Genomic DNA, 23,362 nt, shown 5'->3' with positions numbered 1-23,362 from the left:
CAGCATGAGTTCTACGTCCATCCAACCCTTTGGTTACACTCGTACATGAATTCCACGGAGAAACTGTATATTCTTAGGCATTGTTTTCCTCTTGAAAATGATGTAAGCTGTAATGGCTAGCATTGCCGTGCATCGCAACTTCTCACTACCGCTGGTTTTCATTAATACACTCCGTGATCCTTTTAGCGCAATAGTGCTGTTGCGAGGCATATCAAAAAAGATTGGAGTCTGATCGGCATTACCGATTTGAGAAAGCAAGTACGAAGTTTCCTTGTGCAAACGTATGACAAATCGGTGAAAATTTACAATCTTGTCCGTGTAATCAGCAGGCAACTTTTGGCTTAGTGTTGTTCTCCTTCGCACTTACAAATTGTGTCGTCGCATGAACCCCTTAATCCACCCATGAGTCGCCTTAAACTGAGTTACCGGTATGTTGTGTTTGCGCGCTACCTCCTGTCCCTTAATTTGTAACATTTCATATGATACACTGCAGCCATTGTTACGTATTTCACTGACGTACCTAAACACTTCTTCGTCAATTATAGGAAACTTCCCTGTTTTAGGACCTCTAAACGCGCGTCTAGAAGGGTTTGTGCTTTTTAGCTTGTTTTTTACTTTCCGCCAGTCACGCACCAACTTTTCACTCACTGAAAATTTTCTTTCTGCAGCTCTGTTCCCGTGCTGTTCAGCGAAGGCAATTACCCTTAGCTTGAAGCCCACAGAATAGTTTCTATATTTACCCATAATCGCTTATAAATGCTTCACACGTTAATGTTTTGCGATATAAATGACTTTCCGTAATTGTTCACTATTAAAACAAATTATTTCTGCAAAGACCCCAAACACAAATTAAAAACTTAAATTCTCACGCACACATGTCTACAGAAATCATGTAAATCTGAAACAAATAAATGCATCTGTGATCTGTCCATTCCAGAGCAGCCAATACTGTTAGGCAGCAAGGAAGCATGCAGCAATTTATCAGCTTAGCTTGTTGGTTGCGACACACTACTGCGCTTGCGCAAAGCTCGCAAACCAGAGCTCTAGCTAGCGCGGTGTATATCTACTGTATAGTTGACTGTATTCCGAGACGTCAGTAACAAACATTCATTTTTTTCAATTTCTTTTAAACATACGGTAATTAGGTTAATATTTCTTCCCAGTTATTGATGATTTTACATTACATTACTGACGAGTTTATAAAACAAAACTTTAATAGCATTGGATAATAATTATCTTGACTGCTTGGATAAAAGTTTTCATCCCATGCCCGGACACTTATGACATAGTAGTAAGATAAGAGTCTAGCGATGACAACTGAGACATCGTAAATAATTCGGCTGACCGTGAGCTGAATAATTCTGTGGAAATCTGCGTTATCGTCTTGGATTTCACTTCGTGCGCAATAACACAGGAGCCAACCCCATGGTGTAGAGGTAGCGTGCTTGCCTCTTACACGGAGGCCTCGGGTTCAATTCACGGCCGGGTCAGGGAATTTTACCTGTATCTGAGGGCTGGTTTGAGGTCCACTCAACCTACCTACCCGGTATTTCCTGGCGACGTTGCCGATAAGCGATAACTTACAGCCTTACGTGTTTCAAATGGGAACTCGTAATATGTAGGTGGTGAATAAATAGTACACTGTCTCGCGACCACGTTGTCAAACTGCCGATAGCCTATCGGTAAGCCATGCGTCGTATATATACCGGTATTATTTATTTATACGTTGTGCAACATGTCGCAAACGTGACTGTGTTGCCAAATTGCCCATAAACCATACACGTATTTAAATTGCGCATTCATGTGCAGCTTACGTTGCAGTTCCATTTACCTTCTAACCAGATTAGTGAACAAAATTTGGACGTGCGACGATTATGTAATTAAAGGTTTAAAGTCCGATTTTTGTATTGAAAATAAAGGATGCGACGATTATGCCGTGAAATACGGTACATGGAATTACAGTTCTGTCTACTGGTCAAGGCATTTCTTATACCACTTTTCTTATGTTTGTGGGAATTTATTTATTCATACAAAAAGCTTTAAGACATGGAAAATGCACATTGAATAATTTCTTAATTGAGGGTCTCAGTCACCAATGCGTAAAGTTTTACTAGTTCCTACCATGAATCATGTGATTTGAGCAATCCAAAAACACCTAGAACAGGATCAATTTAAAAAAAAAAATTCAATGTACTTCTGCTTTCAAACCTAGCAAAAAGGCACCTAAAGGCTGTATAAAAAATAAAAGTACCTCCAAATGTAGTCCGCACTTTTGAGGCAGGGTTTGTTTGGAGCGTGGTAAGGAGCTGATTGCCAAGTTTATCCAAGTTCAGCAGCAACTCCTCTTGAACAGCAGAGATTCCTGGTGCGGCTGTCTTTTTGACTGCACTGGCAGCAGAAGAAGCTCCTCCATAATCTGGAATAAACAAAAAAACATTAGAAGAAAACATACCTTTCAGGTACTGCCTTATCATACAGCACCTGGCCACATTATTAGAAGCAAGGATGTTTTTAACAATTATTTTCACTTGAAACCCTAATTCTTGGATGTATGTAACAACAAGCCTATTGTACATGCTTGCAATGTAGGGCATGGTTTTTTGATAATAATGCGACTTTTGGAACTCCTTAACCTTTTGACTAGTGCGCACCACATATGCCGTGCAATAATGACTGCCGCATCGGAGTTGTATCTGACCGGTGAAGAACTTCTGGAGAGTAAGATTTTTTTCTCTTTAAATTACAATCAACTTTTTTATTACAAGTTTGAGAGACATGAACATATTTTGGATCGAGAAAACACTTATTTCAAAACTTTTTTAATGGATGATACTGTTCAAAGCAAGGACGTATGGAGAGAGCGACCTCATAAGTAGAACAATTGTAGCTCTTATCTTTCCTCTTCTGTCCTGATTGGGTAGTGTGTTTGCACACTTAGGATTGTCTGAGAAGTTTACGCTTCTGTGATTCATTTTGTGGCAGTGTCCTCATAAAATGGCGACCTTCGAGGCGTAACGTATCTTGTATCCCACATCCAAGTGGGCGTGCAATATTACTTCCGTTATTTTTAGCAGTAAAGTGTTTCTCAAGCAGCTCTCGAAAACATATTCACAGTTATATTTACAGAAACCAGAGCTTCGAAGAGCAAAAACAACTATCCACATCGGCAGCAATCTTAACACTAGGCTGTAACCTACAGGCTAACGGCGCGCCAAACTCTTACAGTGTAGTGAGTATACACATTCCTGTCGGAGACCAACACCATACAGAACTAGATTTGTACTGAGACGCTATTCGAATAACTGGAAAAGTTCCAAACAACGCCACCAGATGTCACATTACGTCAGTAAGCAGTAAAGTTCTCAGTACTAGCTTAAAACGACAAATGACATGCTCCCTCATGTGGGACCGAACGGCAAATGCTGTGCTCGCACTATTGATTGTCCTTTGGTGCACTCGTCAACAGGTTAAATCTGCACATTCCAGAGCGTGCCTTACCATAAACATGAGGTAATATCGCATTTCTCTCAGATGCGTGTTTGGTTTTCTGCTAATGAACTTTTAACAGTTTGTTTTGCTGTGTTTTAGATGTTTATATTAAAATGTGTCAATAACATGAACTTTATAGGGTCGCAGCGGCTGTAAATTTGCTACTGGGAAATCTGGAAGATTATACTGTATATAACAGAGGTATGGGAAGTCCCAGGACCTTTGTCCTCGCATAATTGAGTTTGCGAAGGGACTTCTGTACCATGGAAATCTGACGAGAAATATCCACCCATTCAGGCCTATCTCAATTCTGTGCATCGTATGAGCAATAAAAATAAAACTAGGAGATTATCTAAAGAACAAAAGAGGGGAAATGTGGTGGGAAGAGAATAGCAACTCCAAGAGAAGACCATTTGCTCATCAAAATTGTGAAAGGGAATAGAAAGGCATCTTATGATACTACCGTATGTATGCAAATAATCCCTGCATGTTTTTAAAGCAAATTGAGCCACGAAATTGGGGTGCGGGTCTTATTTGCGCTGAGGTTGGCAACACGCTCCTGGATCACCTAGCTTTTGACGTTGGGTGTACAGTTATGCTTTGTGTAACCGCAGATGGAATAAAACTGTCCCTGTCATATTTAAACAGAAGACTACTCAGATGCTTATAATTAAACGGCCTTTACATTTTAAAAAAAGAAAAAAATTACAGAGTATTTCAAATTTTGTCCGTCTCACGATAGAACCCTTATTCCGAAATGTGTAGGGGTAGCTTTCCGCACTTACTTCGGTGTGTCTATAGCGAGTTTCATACTTGGTAAGTTCGAGTGAAATCGTATATTTTTTTTGTATTCGGTGTTTTAAGGAACGCAACAATATCAGTGTGTGTGCAAAGAAGCAGAATCCGCGAAAACTGGCGATGCCAACAGTAGGCGAAAAAGTGAGGCTCATAATTATAAAAAATTCGTATGTACCGAATAGCCTACTGTCAATGCCGATGAAACTTCATTCTTTCTTTAATGCCGAGCCCAGACAGACTTATGGTTTTAAAGGACATGGGGTCACTCTACTGGATTACAATGCAGATGGAAGCGAGAGACTTCCTCCTTTCGTCATAGGAAAGTTCGATAAGCCACGACGTTTTAAGGGTGTCTGGCACTTTCCATGCAAGTACAAGGCATCTAAAAATGCAAACAGATGCAAACAGTACAGTAAACCGAAAAATATAAAACTTGCACACGGGAGCCAGCATAATTTGTCCTCGTCTTTGAATCGTGCTCTTTTTTCTTTCATTGTGTGAGGTTATGTTTGCCAGTGAGTTATCCAAGTGCATTATTTGAATAATGTAAATGCACATTGTTGGATACATTTCGGAAATATATTTTTTCCATGGCATTTGAAAGGTTTAAACTGTGAATCATTGTTAATTGCATGCAGTAGAGCGTATCAGAATATTTTTAGACGTGGCAAGAGTTGGCATTTCTGAACGACGAGTTGGCGGATAATTCGAAATCACGTTATAACGCGGTTTTACTGTATCGCAAAACTAACATCCGACTTGGCCGGTGTGTCTGTTTCAAGTGTTCACATTGCACAAAAAGATTATCCACCGCCTGTTGTGTTACTATCCGAATAAAAGAGACCGCGTGTGAGAAGTGTTTTAGACGTGGAGTGTGACAAATTTGTCATTTAGGAGAGGATTCTAGTGATGCAAGAGAATCTTCCGATTTCCAGGGAATAGAGCCTATTGCAAGTCCAGATTAATGAAATACCTGTCACATAAGTAGGCCTACTTGCTAATTTTCATGGCATTTTATAGCAGTGATAATGTATTTTTATCATCTCACGCAAAGCAGCTATATCCGTAAATTAACATGTTCATATTTGCATAAAGAACACATGGACCTCGTGGAGTGATATGAAATGTTTGTTTGTACCTATTTTATTCTTTCGATGGAAGAAATTTTAGTTTATTTCATTTTTTCAAAATGAGCCCTCCTAAAATTAGGGTGCGGGGATTATTCGGCGGCGGGGATTATTTGCGTAAATACGGTATAACCCAAGAACAGAAAAACAGTGGTGTTGAGGTATCTGAGAGGACAGTGCACAGGCTTGCTTCCAGCTTGGGGTACCGATATCGTTGACCAGCTACGAAAGCCAAACTTACTGAGCGAATAACTGGCTACAGTGGGCAAGAAACCGTCAAAATTTCACTGCAAAAGACTAGGAAAGGGTAAGTTCCTTGTACAAATTATTTAAATATTTGTTTAGCTAGGAAAATTATGAGTACTGAACATGAAAAGTATGACAAAAAATGTGTCCAGCAAACCATAAAACATCCTACAAAGGTCCTGCTTTGGTCAGTGACAGGGGGACATCCTCAGATTGTGGAGGGCATAATTTGTCAGACCTCTCACCTTGTGATAGGCCCAGCAAGCAGAGGAAAAAAAAAAAAAAAAAGTCAAATCGCTTTCAACAGTGAAATGAGCCTCAGATGTAAACAGAAACCAACACACAGACCTATGTTTAATTCTGGGAAAAGGATTACTGTGATAAGCCCGAAGTTAAACTGAACTATTCAAAGAAGAAAATTCCCAGATGGAAAAATATATTCAAAATAGCAACATTAAATACCACAACTCTGACTGCTAAATGTGAGGAGCTTTTAGATGTCATGGATAGAAGAAAGGACTGAACGAAACAAAGTCGAAAGGAAATACATTGTAGCAGGAAGGGCACAAATTCTACTAGCATGGAAATAAGAAAACAAGGAATGGTGTGGCATTCATAATCAGTAGGGGCCGTATTTTTTGGTAAGAGCGATGTGCACAATTTTTTTTTCATATCTTCTTTCTTGCCTATATATGACTTTCTACGTACTTAAAGTACCGCATTTTAGGAAAATGAACTTTCAAAATCTGATTTATCGCACGAATTGCACAAATAATCACGAAATATACCCCACTTGATAACAAAAATGCAAAATAGTATCAGACAAGCTCTCCAATAAACATTTAAATGCTTCTGACAACTTTACTATTGTAGTTTTCTTCTCAGTTGCTTGATAGCGCTGTATATTCTCTATACAAACGCACACAAAGCAATGCGCACTGTGTATGGGAAGTATGTGTATTCAGCTCCGTGATCTGTAAGGCAATCGATAAAAATCGATAACTTATCGATCAAAGCAAATGGTGTTGTGGTCGTAACAAGACCAGTCGTAGATACAGTAGTGCGCATTATACTCTTTGGCAGTGAGAGTACGCTACTTATGAACCTTTTTCGGCAAATACACAGCATTTAAGTATTAAAATGCCAAAAACTAAAGTCTCAACAGTTTTTCCGAGGGCCGAGGAATACAACTGTGAGGGGTTCTATGTATTTGATGCTGGAAGAAAGATTCTAATGTGTAAATATTATAATGTTCTTATTACATGGAAACAAAAAGATACATGCGATAAACATTGCAGAGAATCAGAGACACACAAAAAGAAGAATGATACAAATTAACAATTCTAAGCGGCAAATAACAACAGGCGATATTTTACCCATCGTAAAGAAGTTGAGAAGTGAGAGAGCAATTTGTAGTCTAATAGACACAACGAAGGCATTCAAGTAAGGCAACATTCCTCTAGAAAAAAAAATGGATAATCCTGGCATGAGGAAGTGGATGAATATATAAAAGGAAAGAAAAATAATACTGTCTTTATTGTAAAATATGACCGTATTATTAGGCATATTGTAAATAAATTGCCTGGTTGAGTAGTAATAACGTTATTGATTTTAAGTCCCACTGACTACTTTTATGTTTTTTGGAGATGCCGAGATGTCCCGCAGGAGTTCTTTTACGTGCCAGTAAAACTATTGACACGAGGCTGACGTAACTGAGCACCTTCAAATACCACCGCACTGAGACAGGATTGAACCTGCCAACTTGGGCTCGGAAAGCCAGCGTCTTAACCGTCTGAGCTTCTCATCCCCAGCCAGGGAGCACCAGCATATCCATGAACATCTCCCAGGGCTATATGGCTTTGCAAAAATGCAGTGAAAGCACATCTGGCAGAGGAGAAGAATGAAGACATTGTTAGTGAAGTTTTAGGAGGTTTGACAGAAGACTGCAGTGAATCTGCATCCAAGTGTTCGCAAGCATTATGGATGTTAATGTCTAATGTGGTCAGCGAGAGGGGCTTCTTTTGTGTACACAAAGATACTTTCTGACTGTCACACAACTCTGCAGGCTCATACTGTTGAAACCATGCTTAGTTTGTACTTTTGAGACAATTCAACATGAAAATTTTTTTACGCTATGTATGAATTCATATTACAAGGTAGATCACCCAGACCAAGGGAATGTTCAATACATTTCCAATTTCCTTGAAATCATTCAAGAAAAGTCGAAGAAAACAACAGATTGGGAATCCACCACCTGGGCGAATGCCCTAAATGCAGAACAGTAGTGACTGATAGCACAGTGACTTCCTTTTGAGTAGTCAGTGATTTATATACTTGTTTCTATAAAATTTTGTATATTTGGTTGTTCTGAGATTTAATAACAAGGATACATTATAAGAGTTCACTTTAAAAACCCTTATCACGAAATCAGATTTATCCCATACTATAAGATTTCACAAGAAACATACATCAGTATGGTAATTTACTTCTCAAAATACCTACCAAAATAGTGTCATTAACACCGAAAGCAAGAGGTTTTTTTTTTTCACCAAACATAAGGCCCTTAATAATCAGCAAGAACATGATGCTGTTCCTGATATAAAATAAGTTAGTGAACGAACTATGAAGCTATCAGAAAATCAACAAAAATACCCTGACCATTGTCCAGGTTTATCCTCCGCGGGCTGAGTAATCAAGAAGAGAAAGACGACTGTCTTCAAGAATTAGAGGACCATTAAATAACACTTGTATGTGTTATTATTCATCCACCTATTCAATACAACACAATTTGAAAAATTAGGACATTGTCCTTATCAAAACTGTTGACATGAAATTAATATATTAGATGGTACATGATTCACCTATCAATAGTAGGCATCATCAGCCATATTTTTCACCTTAGGGTAGATCAGGTACCTGATTGGAAATAATTTATGAGTGCTGTTAAAAACTATGTCGTTTAAAATGTATTGGAGCTTGTTAAACAACTATTACAATATAAAATGTAGTATGCTGTTACTTGACAATATTTGTGATAATATTGGAGTCTAAATCTATTTCAGTTGTATGCCCCACAATCGCGTTGCATAGATGAACATCTGGAGGACTTTTTAGAGGAAGTGGAGAGACAGATAGAAGATAAGGAAGTGATATTGATGGGAGATCTAAATGCACAAGTTGGTATGAAAAGACAAGGAAAGGAAGATGTTGTATGGCCCTTTGGATATGGAAAGGTACGCAGAAGGCGAGGTGTTTGTGGATTTTTGCATGAGGAACCAAATGATTGTTGGAAACACCTGGTTTAGGAAGAACAGTCAGAAGATTACAAGGTATGGTTGGGGAGACAGAAGAACAACAAAGACCACGATTGATTATATAATCAGAGAAAGAACACCCGAAGAACCTTTTAGATGTTACAGCTATGCCTGAAGAAGCCTTTGGTGGAGATCATAGAGTTGTGGTAGGAAAATTGAAAGTGGGAAAGATTGAAAAACCCCCATTAAGAAGAGAGAAAAGAATTAAAGTATGGAAGTTCAAGGAAAAAAGCATACAAGAAGAATTTCAAAGGGAAATAATACACTTGGTACCCAGGACAGAGGTGGGGAGTGTTGAAGATGAATGGAAAAGATTTAAGAAAGCACTGGTTGGATGTGCAGAAAAGGTGTGTGGTAGAACATCAGGAAATGTGAAGGACAAAGACACACTGGTGGAATGATAGGGTAAAGATTAAAGTGAAGGGAAAGAAAATGGCATGGAAAGCATCTAAAACTGAAGAAAGTACAAGGAAATATGTGGAGGCAAAGAATTTGACAAAGAAAGTAGGGGAGGAAGAAAAGAGGAAGAGCTGGGCCTTATTCACACAGAAATTGAGAGATGATATGCAGGACAGCAAGAAATTACTGTATGGTATCTTAAGAAACAAAAAGAGAGATCAAGTAAACACCAGATTTGTGAAGGATGAAGACGGCATAATATTAACAAAGCTAGAAGAAATAAGGAATAGATGGAGAGAGTATTTTCAGAAGTTGCTGAACGTAAGAATTGATGACAGTCATGCAATGGACGACCAGGAAAGGCAATTAGTTGAAGAAATGGATAAAGAAATTACAATGAATGAAATTGAAATGGCAGTAAGAAAGATGAAGAATGGAAAAACTGCTGGAATAGACGAAATTTCAGTGGAGATGATAAAGGCAGCTGGAGCTGTAGGCCTGCAGTGGACATACCGAGTTCTCAGGATTGTTTGGGAGAATAAGGAGGTCCCTGATGATTGGCAAAAAGGAATAATCATCCCAATTTTCAAGAAAGGTGATAAGAAAGTTTTGAAGAACTACAGGAGAATTACTATAATATCCCATGTTGCTAAGATAATGGAGAGGATACTGGAAAGTAGGATAAGGTTGAGGGTTGAGAATCAGATACTGGAAAATCAGTTTGGTGGAAGGTCAACAATAGAGCCCATTTTCATTATGAGACAGCTAATGGAAAAGCAATGGGAGTACGGGAATGATATGGTGACGACATTCATTGACATTGAAAAGGTGTATGACAGTGTCCCCAGGACTAAAGTTTGGGACAGTCTGGTGCAAAAAGGAATTGGACAGGGATTAATAAAAATGATCATGGCATTGTACAAGGAATGTTGTAGTTGAGTGCAAACACAAGTTGGCAGGACAAGTTGGTTCAAAATAACTACTGGGCTGAGGCAGGGAAGTGTTCTATCACCAGTCCTGCTTACAATAGTAATGGATGACACCATGAGAACAGCAAAAGCAGAATATGGAGGAAGAGAAATGAACATGTTATTTGCAGATGATATTGTGATTTGGGGAGAAGACGACAGGAAGGTTCAAGAACAATTGGATGTGGTGAATGGGAAAATAGAAGAATGTGGGTTGAAAATAGGTGTAGAGAAGAGTAAAACCCTTGTTATGACTAGAGGGAGAAAGAAGGGAAAGGTCAAATTAGACTTGCAGACAAGTCCCTGGAAGTAGTGGAAACATTTAAATACCTGGGGATCGAATTAACCTTTGCACTGCCGAGTTTTGATGACCAGCCGAGCCCTGTGGGCCGGGTTTTTTTCTTTAAGGAAGAAGCACTTTGACAGATACATATTTATTGATATTAATGGAATGCATATCGTCCCCTTAGCCCTGCTGCCCAATACGATGTCGGGGATGAAGTGAGATTGTATTTTACACCATATTTTACGACCGGATGCCCTTCCCGATGCAAAACTCCCTTGAGAAGATAATATGAAATGAATGTTGATGGTGGTGAATGAAACTGGGTACAGTAGTGGAAGGAATCGGCTGTGGCTTATGAATAGGAACTGTCCCGACATTTCTTGGGGGTGCAAAAGGGAAACCACAAAGAAAAGAAATTCTCAAGACAGCTGACGATGAGGATCGAACCCACTCGCCTGCCGAGTGCACAGCTTTGATCCATAGCCGTAGCATGTTAACACGCGCGGCTACTCCGCTCAGTGATACTATTACTGAAATGTAATATAAAATTATTTATCCAAGAACTGGGAATATCAAAACCATTTACATTTGGGGAAAAAATAATTTATCTGAGGAAGGGGTGACAATTCTGCGTGAGACTTATCATTACTACATTGTCTCACACTTTCTTGTAGTTCAATGTTGCCACTTAGATATTCTCCACCTTCATTATCAAAATATAGCTCTCCAGAATCACCATTTATGAGGAAACATTCAATTTCTTCGTCAACAAGAGATGAATGTATACTTCAAGACGCCATGATGGCTACACGTAAGCGGGAAAGATGTTCCACTCTAGCGAAGCTGAAATAAGACCAGATCGCTTTCAAAACACACGAAAGAGTGGTATATCTGCAGTACAGAACTTCTTTGAGCATTTCCACAGAATCTCAAATCATGACATATCGCGTTCATTTGAGAGATCGGTAAAGTACACATGGCACCAAAACATATATATACGGGTTTGGCGGACATGGCACGGCATTCACAAACGTATATATACGGGTTTGGCAGCGATTGGGTTAATTGAGAATGCTCGAGGGGATGCTGAGATTAGCAAGAGGATTCAAGCTGGAAGTTGTTTCTATCATAGCGTAAGAAACATGTTATGGAACAAAAATGTGCCAATGGAAGCAAAGGAAATTATGTACAAGATGTATTACGTACCCATAACTACTTACGGGGCAGAAACTTGGACAATGACAAAGAAGGATGAAGAGTCGAATACAGGCAGTCGAAATGAAGATCTTGAGGAGTATGATACAGAAGAGTAGAAGAGACAAAATAAGTAATGAGAAAATCCAGGAAGAAATTGGAATGGAAAAAATGATAGAATAGAGAAGAGCCGACTAAGATGGTTTGGGCACATAAAGCGAATGAGTGAGGAAAGAATGCCAAAAAAAGGTGATGGAAATGCAAACGCAAGGAAGGAGACAAAGTTCAAAATGAAATAAATGATATTTGGATAAAGAATGAAATTAAGGCGTTGTATAAAAAGAAGTCACAATTAAATTTACAACTTTATAAGACACATTTAATAGTGGCCCAGGTACTGGTCCCATTAGAATGGAAATCATTCCAACTTCACATAGATATCAAATTAATGCACTTGTTGAATAAGAAACAGGCGACACTGGATAAGAAACTAATGCAGTTGAGATCACAAACACAACATTCTAAACAGATAAACAGAGAATAAACCCTCTAGACACCGACACTCCTACGGTCGTAAATTTGACTAATACACAATTTTCAAGTAAAGAGATGGATCTCTTGAATAAAGGCCCTAAATACAATTGGCCTAATAAGAAAAAAGAGGTAGAATCATTAACACAGTGGCCGAAATAGAGACCAACGTTTCTAAACTCCCGTATGAAATACAAAGCGACATAAAAACGAAAATAAAGAATAAGCTTCCTAGGCTAGCCGAAGATTTGAATGCTAAATTTGATATCAGACAACATACACTAATACAAAATTTAAAGACTAAGAAAACAACAACATTGTGGTAACTAAGGCCGGGATCAGTAGTTCTCTTAGACAAAGAAGCATATATTAAAAAAACAGAGGATTTCTTTAACAGTAATGGATACATGGTTGTTAATAAAGATCCACTGGTTAAGATACAACGTAACTTAAAGACAATAATAAAGAATTGGACATTTCTATTTAATGAACAAGATCAACAGAAACTCGTAAATATGAATCCAAATATTCCTGTGGTACATAAAAATGATATTCCAATGCATCCTATTATTAACTGCCGCAACAGTCCAACGTACATCCATGGCTTCCTTAAGAGACATTACGTGTTTAATAACAAGCAACCCTTAAGGAATTCAATAGATTTTTGTGAGATTTTAAGCAAATTTAATCTTCAGTCAAATCAAGCAATATGCTCTTTCGATGTGATAAGTACCCAAACATTCCGACTGGTGACACAGTTAACATCATCTATGATAACATCTGTAAAAATAGTGGCCTCAGTAGAAAGGAGATCGATGAATTCATGAAACTATTGAACTTTGTTCTGGATAACAGTTATTTTACATTTAAGAAAAAAATTTACAAACAGAACGGTTTAGCAATGGGTGACCCAATATCGGCCATCCTAGCTAACATTTACATGGACTCAATTGAACATACTAAAATAAAAACTAATATTAAAGGGATTTGCTTATGGTTGAGATATGTGGACGATACATTTGTAATAATTGATAACAGCGAAATTTTGGAAAAATTAAACAGTATCAACCCTAACCTGAGTTTTAGTAAGGAAGATGAAGACAAGGGTTCCTTGAATTTTCTGGACATAACAGTGACACGAACCAAAAACACTTTTGAATTTCAAATATATAGAAAACCTACACATTCTCCGATAACTATAAATAATTCCTCATTACATCCTGGCTCCCATAAACAGGCATCTTTTCATAGTTTAATTTATAGAGCACTAAGAATCCCTCTTTCCCCTACTAACTTAAGGAATGAATTGAACTACATAAGAAACCTAGCCAGACTTAATGGGTTTAAGGTCGAGATGATAAACCGTTTAATTCACAAAATCAAAAATAAGTTATCCACGAATCTCATACCCGACAAACCAAAAAGAACTAAGTACGCCACTTTCACTTATAGTAGCCCAGTAGTCAACCAAATAGCGAATACTTTCAGTAAGCATAATATGAACGTAGCCTTTCGAACAATTAACACAACTCAAAACATCTTTCTTAATCATAATAAGATTAACTACGACAGAAATAGATATTCAGGTTCAGGAGTTTATAGATTAACATGTTCTCAGTGCGGAAAATCCTATGTTGGACAGACTGGGCACAGCTTTTATATACGGTACATGAAACATTTCAATGCCGAAAAACACAATAAATACTCGGCAATGAGCACCCACATGAAGGAAACTGGACACCGGTTCACTACAATAGAAAAAGATCTCACAATAATTAGGAATACAGGTAAAGGTAAACTTTTGAATGAGTTAGAGAGTATTTACATTTTCTTGGACAGGACATATAATGAAGATCGTAATCTTAACGACGACACGGAAGTCAGAAGTCCACTACATATTTTAATACCTAGGTTATTGAATACGGTCAACCCAAACCATAATAAAGTCCCTCGGATATTTAAATCCTTAGAATTAAAGACTCCCTCTAATTCGTTAAATACCGACGCCATACTTGCTCCTTCAAATAACTCCCCTCCTATACTGGCTATAACACGTGATGCTCTGCCTACCGATACCCCCCCTCTTCCTCTCAGCATTCCCCTACACCTCCACAGCGTCGATACTACACTAGAAGTAGGAACTTCAAACAGACTAACGCTGCAGATACATTCGGACATACATTACATCTTGAGAATAAGTAAGTACACATTATTCAACATATCGTTTTCAGTGATATATTCTCGGCCTAATTTCCCGTCAAGTTAGCCTTCCGTTTCATTCCAGATTGAAATGGCGTATGGCTTTTAGTGCCGGGAGTGTCCGAGGACATGTTCGGCTCGCCAGGTGCAGGTCTTTTGATTTGACACCCGTAGGTGACCTGCGCGTCGTGATGAGGATGAAATGATGAAGACGACACATACACCCAGCCCCCGTGCCAGCGAAATTAACCAATTAAGGTTTAAATTCCCGACCCTGCCGGAAATCGAACCCGGGACCCCTTCGGCCAAAGGCCAGCACGCTAACCATTTAGCCATGGAGCCGGACATTCCAAATTGACAACATTGTTTGCTATGGACATCCACGTCTACAAGAGGCATTTTCTGTCACACGAATTTGTCGTCCAGCACCTTCTTTTATTCGATATTTTAGCAGCGCTTTACGGCAAATTCTTCGATGTTTTTCAGCACTTCACGACATACCACTATTTTAATCCAACTTTCCAAGGCGTCATAAACTACACTGCCTTCAATGCAACTACTACTTTTCATCCTTATTTTAAATATTGGCCTCAAATATGAACTTTTACTGCATCTTTTAACCGTCTTGTTCTTATCCTGTTGACGCCTTATTTTTGATATTCTGTTTTCCTAGTGTAATATCTATTGCTTAAGCTTCTCATCAAGAAGATCCATTTCAGTGTCAGACATGGACTATTTTTAAAAACAATATATGTCTATTACTTTTAGATGAACACATCATTTTTTCAAAGTGATTTTAGTATAAGTTCTGTTTTAATACTTTTTTTTTCTTTTACTGTAAACATTTTGCATCCACAGTATTAACACTTGTAAATATTCATCACTTTTTTACATAAGTTATTATGACTCCTTAGACCATGTGTGTTTTAAGATTGATTGAAGCTGATGATGCCCAATAAATAGTGGGCGAAACATGTACTTCAAATTTCCGACAATTTCCATGTGTATTTAACCACACTATAGTGGAATAAATTTGTATTGAATAGGTGGTATTAAAATTAATCCTTGTATACACTTTGTGATCGTCTAAAAACATGACAATTATTTGAGGATTATGACGTATTGAAAGATATTACAATGAAGATAAAAATCAGAAAACACATTCCATTTAGTTGTTAGATGGCGTATTGTTAAAAACTTATGGAAAGTTGAGCAATGGTAATGGTCGTTGGTTCTTGAAGTTAATAATTGTTGATTCTCATTTATTTGTTTATAGATTTTGAGGAATTTTTATATGGCCTGGTTCCTTTTGAAATAATATTAGTTGGAAATGTTGGTGCCGTAGGCTATATTGAAGTCTTTGTAGGCGTCATTAGACCATCTTCTTATGTGGTAAGAGTTTTTGATGGGTATGGCTCTTTGCTGTTGGGCGTGTTGAGGTGAGCGTATTAGTTGGAAGGGAACATTGTCATTCGGTGGTTAGCCAAAGGTATGACGAGTTCCCTTCGACTTCTGAGATGTTAGTTTACGTTGAGAGTTTTAGAGTAACACGATTAGTAAGAGCTCATAACACTTTCCACTTAGACTTGATTTGACCACCAATAGCTTACTGAGATTTTCGTCATTCAGAGATAATCGGAATTGTGTCCTCGTTTTTTTTACCTGGCTGAACAATCTTTCACACTCGACATTGCTGTGTGGAATTGTCAATATTGAGAGCATTACTTTTGCGATTCTATCATATTTGAAATGCCCATCTGCACCTCGTATATCCCCTATAGCAGACCAAGAACAATCTACTCTTTCTCGTTGTACAACAGACAATGGTAAATCCTCCACTTGGAGAGCACAAAACTGGCACTGTCATGCATCCATTGCTTCTTGTTCATCTTTCACTGGCAATATAACAGGAAACTTTGAAACAAAATACTTTATGGCATTGAAGGAAGAAGTCTGCAAAGAATTTATCTGAAATACTTGAGCATTAACAAAAACATCACTATTCAAATTACATTTATGAATAATATAATCACAAACTGCAATAAAATAGTTCCTGACGTGCAAATAAGTTTTTCTTCTCCTCAGGTGCTAGATTTTCTACAAGACAAGATGTTGAACAGCCAATTACTAAATCATCATCAGCTTTCTGATTCTCTCTCGTGTGATAGACCACTTCTAAAACTGTAGGATATTTTTTTATAACCACTGGCTTAACAAACCTACACAGAATGTCCTTCAACATATCCGTCAGCACTGATCTTATGACACGAATGTGAGGTGCTTGTGACTGAAGAACTTTATTAGTTTCCTCAAATGTAGAGATAAATGCCAGAAATGAGCAAAATGCTTTATTAAAGTTTGAAGACAGAAAAAGAAATAGTCTCTCCTCTCATGAAGAAATACTGGCAGTGCAACTAGACTCCTTTATATTCTTCACAGAGGGAGACGAACTACTCTCCGCCTTCCTTTTTCCAGAAATAACTGAAGCTTGGTCTTGTACTCTACTGACAAGGACCACGTTCCATTTCTGTATCTTCATGTGCCTTTAGCTTGGGAATTTGGTAGTGATGGGCTAGCGACGGAATCGAGTAATGTGCTCTTAAAATCGGTATTACTCGACTCCAGACTCGAGTCCAAGCATACTGGTGTCGCTATCTGTGGACATGTCTTAGAACTAAAATCTACTGTACTGGAGTGCACGGCATTCAGGGTCACCCACAGAATATTTTTGTGGTGTGGAGTGCAATATGTTTGCTGCTGATGATTGATGTTGTTCAGTCATCGGTCGTCAATAATTTGATTGTTATGATTATTATTATTATTATTATCATCATCATCATCATCATCGGCACTAAAGGTTGTGACTTACTAACAAACTGTCAGCTGTTTAGCTAGAACAGAATGACGTTCTGTCCGCTGATTTGCTGCGTGAACGTACGTCACATTCTGGACGCCTCATCTTAATACCCGACATTATATCTGCCGAAAGTATGATGTACATATAAACTGCTGTAATTCACCTGTTCCACCCGGACGATTGTAGGCTTTGGCGCGGTTAGCAATAGGCTATGGTTACAATAAATCTGTCATACTACCGATCATATTAGCACATCTACGCCCGTGTATATGCATAATGGCTACATGAGATATAATTTACCAGTAGCGAAGCAATACAATGTGTGCAGAAATACCGTCTATAGTCTACAAATAGCACATGTTTAAAATACACTCATTACAACATACATACCGTGACAGGGATTTGAAATAATAATAATAATAATAATAATAATAATAATAATGTTATAACTTTTACGTCCAAGTTTACGTACATTTGTATGGTTTTCAGGGATGCCGAGGTACCGCATTTAGTCCCCCGGGAGATTTTTTACGTCCCAATAATTCTACCGACACTAGGTTGACGTATTTGAGCACCTTCAAATACTACCGGAATAAACCAGTATCGAACCGGCCAAGTTGGGCTATGAAGGCCAGATAAGCTATATTATCAATATTAGAATAGATGGCATATTCAGTGAAGTGTGTGCGAGACGCCGTAAACGGATATTTTCATATCTTATTATGCGTATTAAGTGGCATTATTATCGTTCTCAAGTAATTATCAAATTTAGGTTATTCCTTTTGCGCATTCATTCAGTTTTTTCATATCGTACCGCGCTGTCGCAATCCTATAAACCCTCAGCGACCGCTTGTGCGCATGCTTCATCCATCTACGAGCCGGCGAGTGAGCGAACGTGTGACGTCATGCTATCATCGAGCCTTCGCAAGCGAAGCGAGTCCGAGCCTTCGCAAGTGAAGCGAGTCCGAGCCTGGACTCGAAAGAATCGAGTACCGCGATTCCAGGCATCACTCGCGCACATCACTAGAATTTGGAAATACTTCAGAGATGTGTCTGTGCTATTGGACCGTTTTACCTCATCCTTAAAAAAACTCTGAAGTGGCTCCCACTCTGAAATCAATCTTTCCAAACATTTCCCCGAGAATAACCAGCGTGTACACACATGCTTTAATATTTTTCTAACAACAGTTTGGTAAAAAGCTTGACACCTTTTGAGATGATCTTTTCTCTTCGAGCTTTTGTCTAAATAATAATATATATCAATTAGCATCTCATCAATTTTTACAGGAAGGGAGTCTGCACCCTTCATGGCAGCCAAATTAATCAAATGACATGGGCATCCCATAATAATAATAATGTTTTCGCACTGCTCTCTTAGTTTAGCAGCAACACTGTTTTTTCTTCCCATCATAACAGGAGCACTATCTGCGCTAAAAGCTATACAGTTTGCCATCGGAACGTCATATCTTTTCAGAACATCCAAGAGCAAATTAGCAATATTAATACCAGTAGAATTGCCTTCCAAATTTTCCATGGATAGCAAACGATTTTCAATCTTTTTCAATTTTTTGTTGAAAAACGAGACGACGATAGGATATCTTTATCATTGCTACCATCAGTTGAAATCGCAATAGGTTCAGTCTTTAAAGTTTGAATCACCTTACTATCTGCATCATGGGCCATTTCATTAATTATGGCAGATGTTTTTGTTATAGCACACGCATATTTCTTCGCAATGTCTGAATCTGGGAACATCTTCCTGAACAATGGCCCTGCGTGATCAGAACAAGACAATGCAAGGTTATGTTCGACACTGAACCCCGTGAACAAACATTCTGCTCGAGTGACTGCATCATCTTCCTTCCCACCTACAAAAAAATTACTTAATTTCTTGTTCCTCTCGAGACAGCTAGCACTATCTTTGTGTTTCTGTGTGACACTGTGAGCTACAATATCTGTTTTCCCTCCATGTGAGATAATATCACACTGACACACGGAACAAAATGCATAATAGTTTCCTTTATTAGACTGTAAAATGAACGGAAATTCAGTTTTATAGGTATCCCTGAACACTTGGAGATAATGTTTGTTACGTTTTGTAGTCATCATGTGAAGAGAAAATACCACAAACTGTCACCGACACAAATCTCTGAAATACATTGAAGTCATTAAAATTATGAAGTCTGGTCAACACAAAAGCACTGAAATACGCGAAACTACCACATACATACAAAACAGATCACTATGTCTCGTACATTATTAACATATGACTTCGACAGGGGGAAAAGCACAGAACCACAAGAAAAAACACGTGGTCTAAAACTCCAACGAAACGAGCGCGCGAACCACACAATAAACTCACTCTTTCATCCCGATCAACGGAGTCCCTAGCGGTCGCTAGTGCGCATGACCTTCGACTCGCAGGACGATATCCGTCCCGAATTCCCACCTGAACAGCACACACGCTGCTGTAGCGAGCGGGAAATACGATACACGAAGGCGACGGATGATCCACTCGCCAAATAAAGCATCAAATACTGGTAAATATGCTTAAAAATTAGGTTGCGTAAATTACACAAACATATAAGAATTCGTCCTAGGGGAAGAGTACTGACCGTACTGGAGGTTATATTGGTCAAAAATAGGAAGGAATAAAAATAAATCTGAAAACCGGAAGATGAGCTAAAAATCGGAAAGTTTCCGGGTAAATCGGAAGGGTTGGCAGGTATGTGAAATGCATCCGAAATAACATAGCTGCAAGAGCAACTAGACTGTTGTTCCGCCATGTTTGTTTACATCACAGATGAACTCCACAGGAGTCTACGAAAAGCTCTGCAAGTTAGTTCCCGAAGATACAATCTCTGATCAGTTAGTTCTACATAATGCCCAACAGATGGCAGAACATGTCAAATTAAACTGGCACTCAAAAAATTTGAAATTCTTGCGCACCATCTATGAACCGGCGTAGCAGTGCTGGACCGGCCGCGTCAGCCTGCAGGAGTAGCACTCATCAGATTAACATATGGAAAGAGAGTGGTTTTGGTCACGTAGCTGTCTACTTGAATTTGGAAGATGGTAGGTTCGAACCCCCACTGTCGGCAGCCTTCATCATCCCGGGTGCAGTGAATGAGCTCTCTCCATTTACTTCTTCCATAACATGCTGAAATTCCTGATCTTGTCCAGCTAGATCATTTGTAATCTGATCGATTATCTATTCCTTGGCCAACCTTGCACGTGATCTTTTGCCTTTGAGATCCTTTTTTTTTTTTTTTTTTTTTAAGTTTAAAGGGGCCTAACATCGAGGTCATCGACCCCTAATGGTACGAAATGAAATAACAAAAAGTTCAAATTCATCCACTGACCAAAATAAAATAAAAAATTTCATGAAGAATGAATGGATGGACATGAACCCAACAAAAAAACCAAGGATCAGACTAAAAAAAAAAATCGTAAATAATAGTATCACTGACCAAAGGACCCCTTATAAAGCACAATGATGCTTGATGTCTACAGGGTGCAAAATCCACATCTAAGGCCCCACTAGAATGGTACATGTCTCGAGTAAAGTAGAACCATGGTATTTGTCATTTTGAGGTACTAATCAAAAGTAGCGAAGACTCGTGGTGTTCTACACAAGATGGTACTACTCACAAGTATTGTACTTTGTACAGGTAACGCAAACCTATGGTGTTTCTCACACAATGGCACCACTCATAGCGAACGCAAATCGATGAGGTTCCTCACCTAGGTGTACTAACCACACTATCCCGTGGTGTTCCTCACATAGTGGGTAATAATCACAGGCAACGCAGACCCACGGTGTCGCTCATATAGTGGTACAACTCGCAGGCAATGCCCAGACCCGCGGTGTTGCTCACATGGGTCTTACGCACGGGTACTGGAAAACCCCAGGCCAGGCTCTTGGCCGCTACTAATCACAAACCTATTTCGTACCTAATTTAATGGTACACTCGCAACTACAGGTAACCTATGGTGTTCCCCATGTGATGGTACGGATCAAAAGTAGTTTCATGGTTCTAATTCAATCATCCCTTGGTCGCCCCTTTTAGTCGCCTCTCACAACAGGCAGGGGACTAGGACTCCTCTATCCGCCACCTGGGACGCGCCACGGAGTATCATCTCTCCCCCCCGCTACGCCAGCATAGTAGGTTCGTGGTGAGTTCCTTCTTAAACCACACTAGCTGTTCTTTGTGAGTCAATTCTTTTGAGGACAAGATAGCATATCTCATTTCTTATTTTGTCCCTGTTTTCTGAATCATGGTTCTTAAGAACTTCATTTCCACTGCATGTATTTTGCAGATTTTTCTGTTGGTTTGGATGCAGGTTTCTAGACCGTGTGTGGTAACTGGTACAAAGAAGCTCCTGCACTGTACTAATTTTGATCTTAATGGAAGCTACTTATCCCAAAGAAGTTTTCTCGCAAGATGATAAAACTGTGCTCCATTCTGTACTCAACTGGTGATTTCTGCAGATGTTCAGCCGTCTGTTGTTAAACTACAATGTCAAGATAACAGAACTGATGTACTTTGTTCCAACAAGTTGAAGGGATGAACTATGACGTCATAAACATAACTACCATGTCAAAAGAGTCGTAGCGCTTGGTAAATATTTATATTTAATAATTATTTACAAATGGTGAAAAATCATTACAGGATATAACACCAGTTTATTCCATAATTCACACAGTCAATATTATGAACAAATGATCAAAGTTGGGGGTCTACAGGCTAAACTGCTAGAACTGTCCTGCAAGTCATGCAGGGCAAACAGGGAGAAATTTTAACATACGTTATGTTGAGCATTCAAAGGCAATTAGATACAACACCTTTTTTGCAATGGGCCAACAAATAGATTTTAATCATGAATTCACTACAATAGAACAGGACCTGGAAACTTTGCACATTTTTATAAAAGGGCACCTTCCTCAACATATTGGAGAATATCCACATGGATGAATATCACAATCCATCTCACTATTTCAATGAAATCAGTGACACTGCTAATAACATACACCATATCATCCCATTAATTTCTGACAAGTATTTCAAGAAAACTGTCATACATCTCGATTAATTCTAAACCTTGATGACCTATCTGAGAAACTGAACCTCCTTTTTAACTTCCTTATCTTTGTTTTTAAAAGCTTCAGGTTGACAAGTAGGCATGTCATACACAACACCTTCTCGCGCTACTTGCCCCTACCACAACGCCCACCCGTGATCCACCTTAAACAACTCCTCTTACCCACACATCCCTTAATCCCTTGCCCTTCGCCTACCTCTGCTGATTATCTGTCCTTATGTCCACTTATACTTCATTTATTAGCTCCTTTAAACAAGTCTAGTCACCATGCCAACCTGAACAAGATGAGACTCGTAATATTACTTGTTTTTTAACTTACCAATTCCCCCCAATTTTCCTTTTTTCTATAGACTTCATATATCCACATTGAACTGAGGAACTTAGGTCTACAATATATCTTAGGAGCTCATATATGTTGCTATCCACCTTTGGACATGCTGATAAACAAAAGCATGTTATTCCTTGCCTAGCAACAACTGTACACAACCTGCAACCTTCAAGATCCTACAGTATCACAAGGCAAATCTCAAGATTTAATGTGTTGAATTAAGTCCCTTAACTCGTTCTTATCCATTAATTCAACATTATACAGTAAAACCTCGTTAATTCGAAGTCGTTGGCACTCAAAAATCGGACTTCGAATTACGTGATTTCGAATTAACCGCCAATTCGCAATTCAGAAGTACCAACCCTTGCCGCGTTACAAAATATTCTAAGGCCCGTTACTGCATGCATTTAACCTTGATTCACAGTTTATACCTTTCAAAAACCATGAAAAAAGAACTATTTCAAAAATGTATCCAAGAAGGTGCATTTACAGTATTCAAACAATACATTCGGATATCTCACTG

At 38.7% G+C, this 23,362-nt stretch overlaps 1 protein-coding gene across 2 annotated transcripts in view; it reads right to left on the bottom strand.

Annotated features, from left to right (window-relative positions):
* LOC137496962 (serine/threonine-protein kinase PLK1-like) overlaps positions 1-23,362 on the bottom strand; it is a 61,793-nt gene that overhangs the window by 18,844 nt on the left and 19,587 nt on the right. The window contains exon 6 of one of the 2 annotated variants that reach the window (XM_068225154.1): positions 2,252-2,416. The exons of the other annotated variant lie outside the window; for it this stretch is intronic. Coding sequence (XP_068081255.1) covers positions 2,252-2,416 — 165 coding nt within the window. The remainder of the gene's footprint in view (positions 1-2,251; positions 2,417-23,362) is intronic. 2 annotated transcript variants of the gene reach the window in all.

The sequence above is a fragment of the Anabrus simplex genome, chromosome 1 (assembly GCF_040414725.1).
Source record: "Anabrus simplex isolate iqAnaSimp1 chromosome 1, ASM4041472v1, whole genome shotgun sequence".
NCBI lineage: Eukaryota > Metazoa > Arthropoda > Insecta > Orthoptera > Tettigoniidae > Anabrus > Anabrus simplex.
The sequence above is the reverse complement of the archived record's forward strand: the minus strand, read 5'-3'. Positions and strand labels throughout refer to the sequence as shown.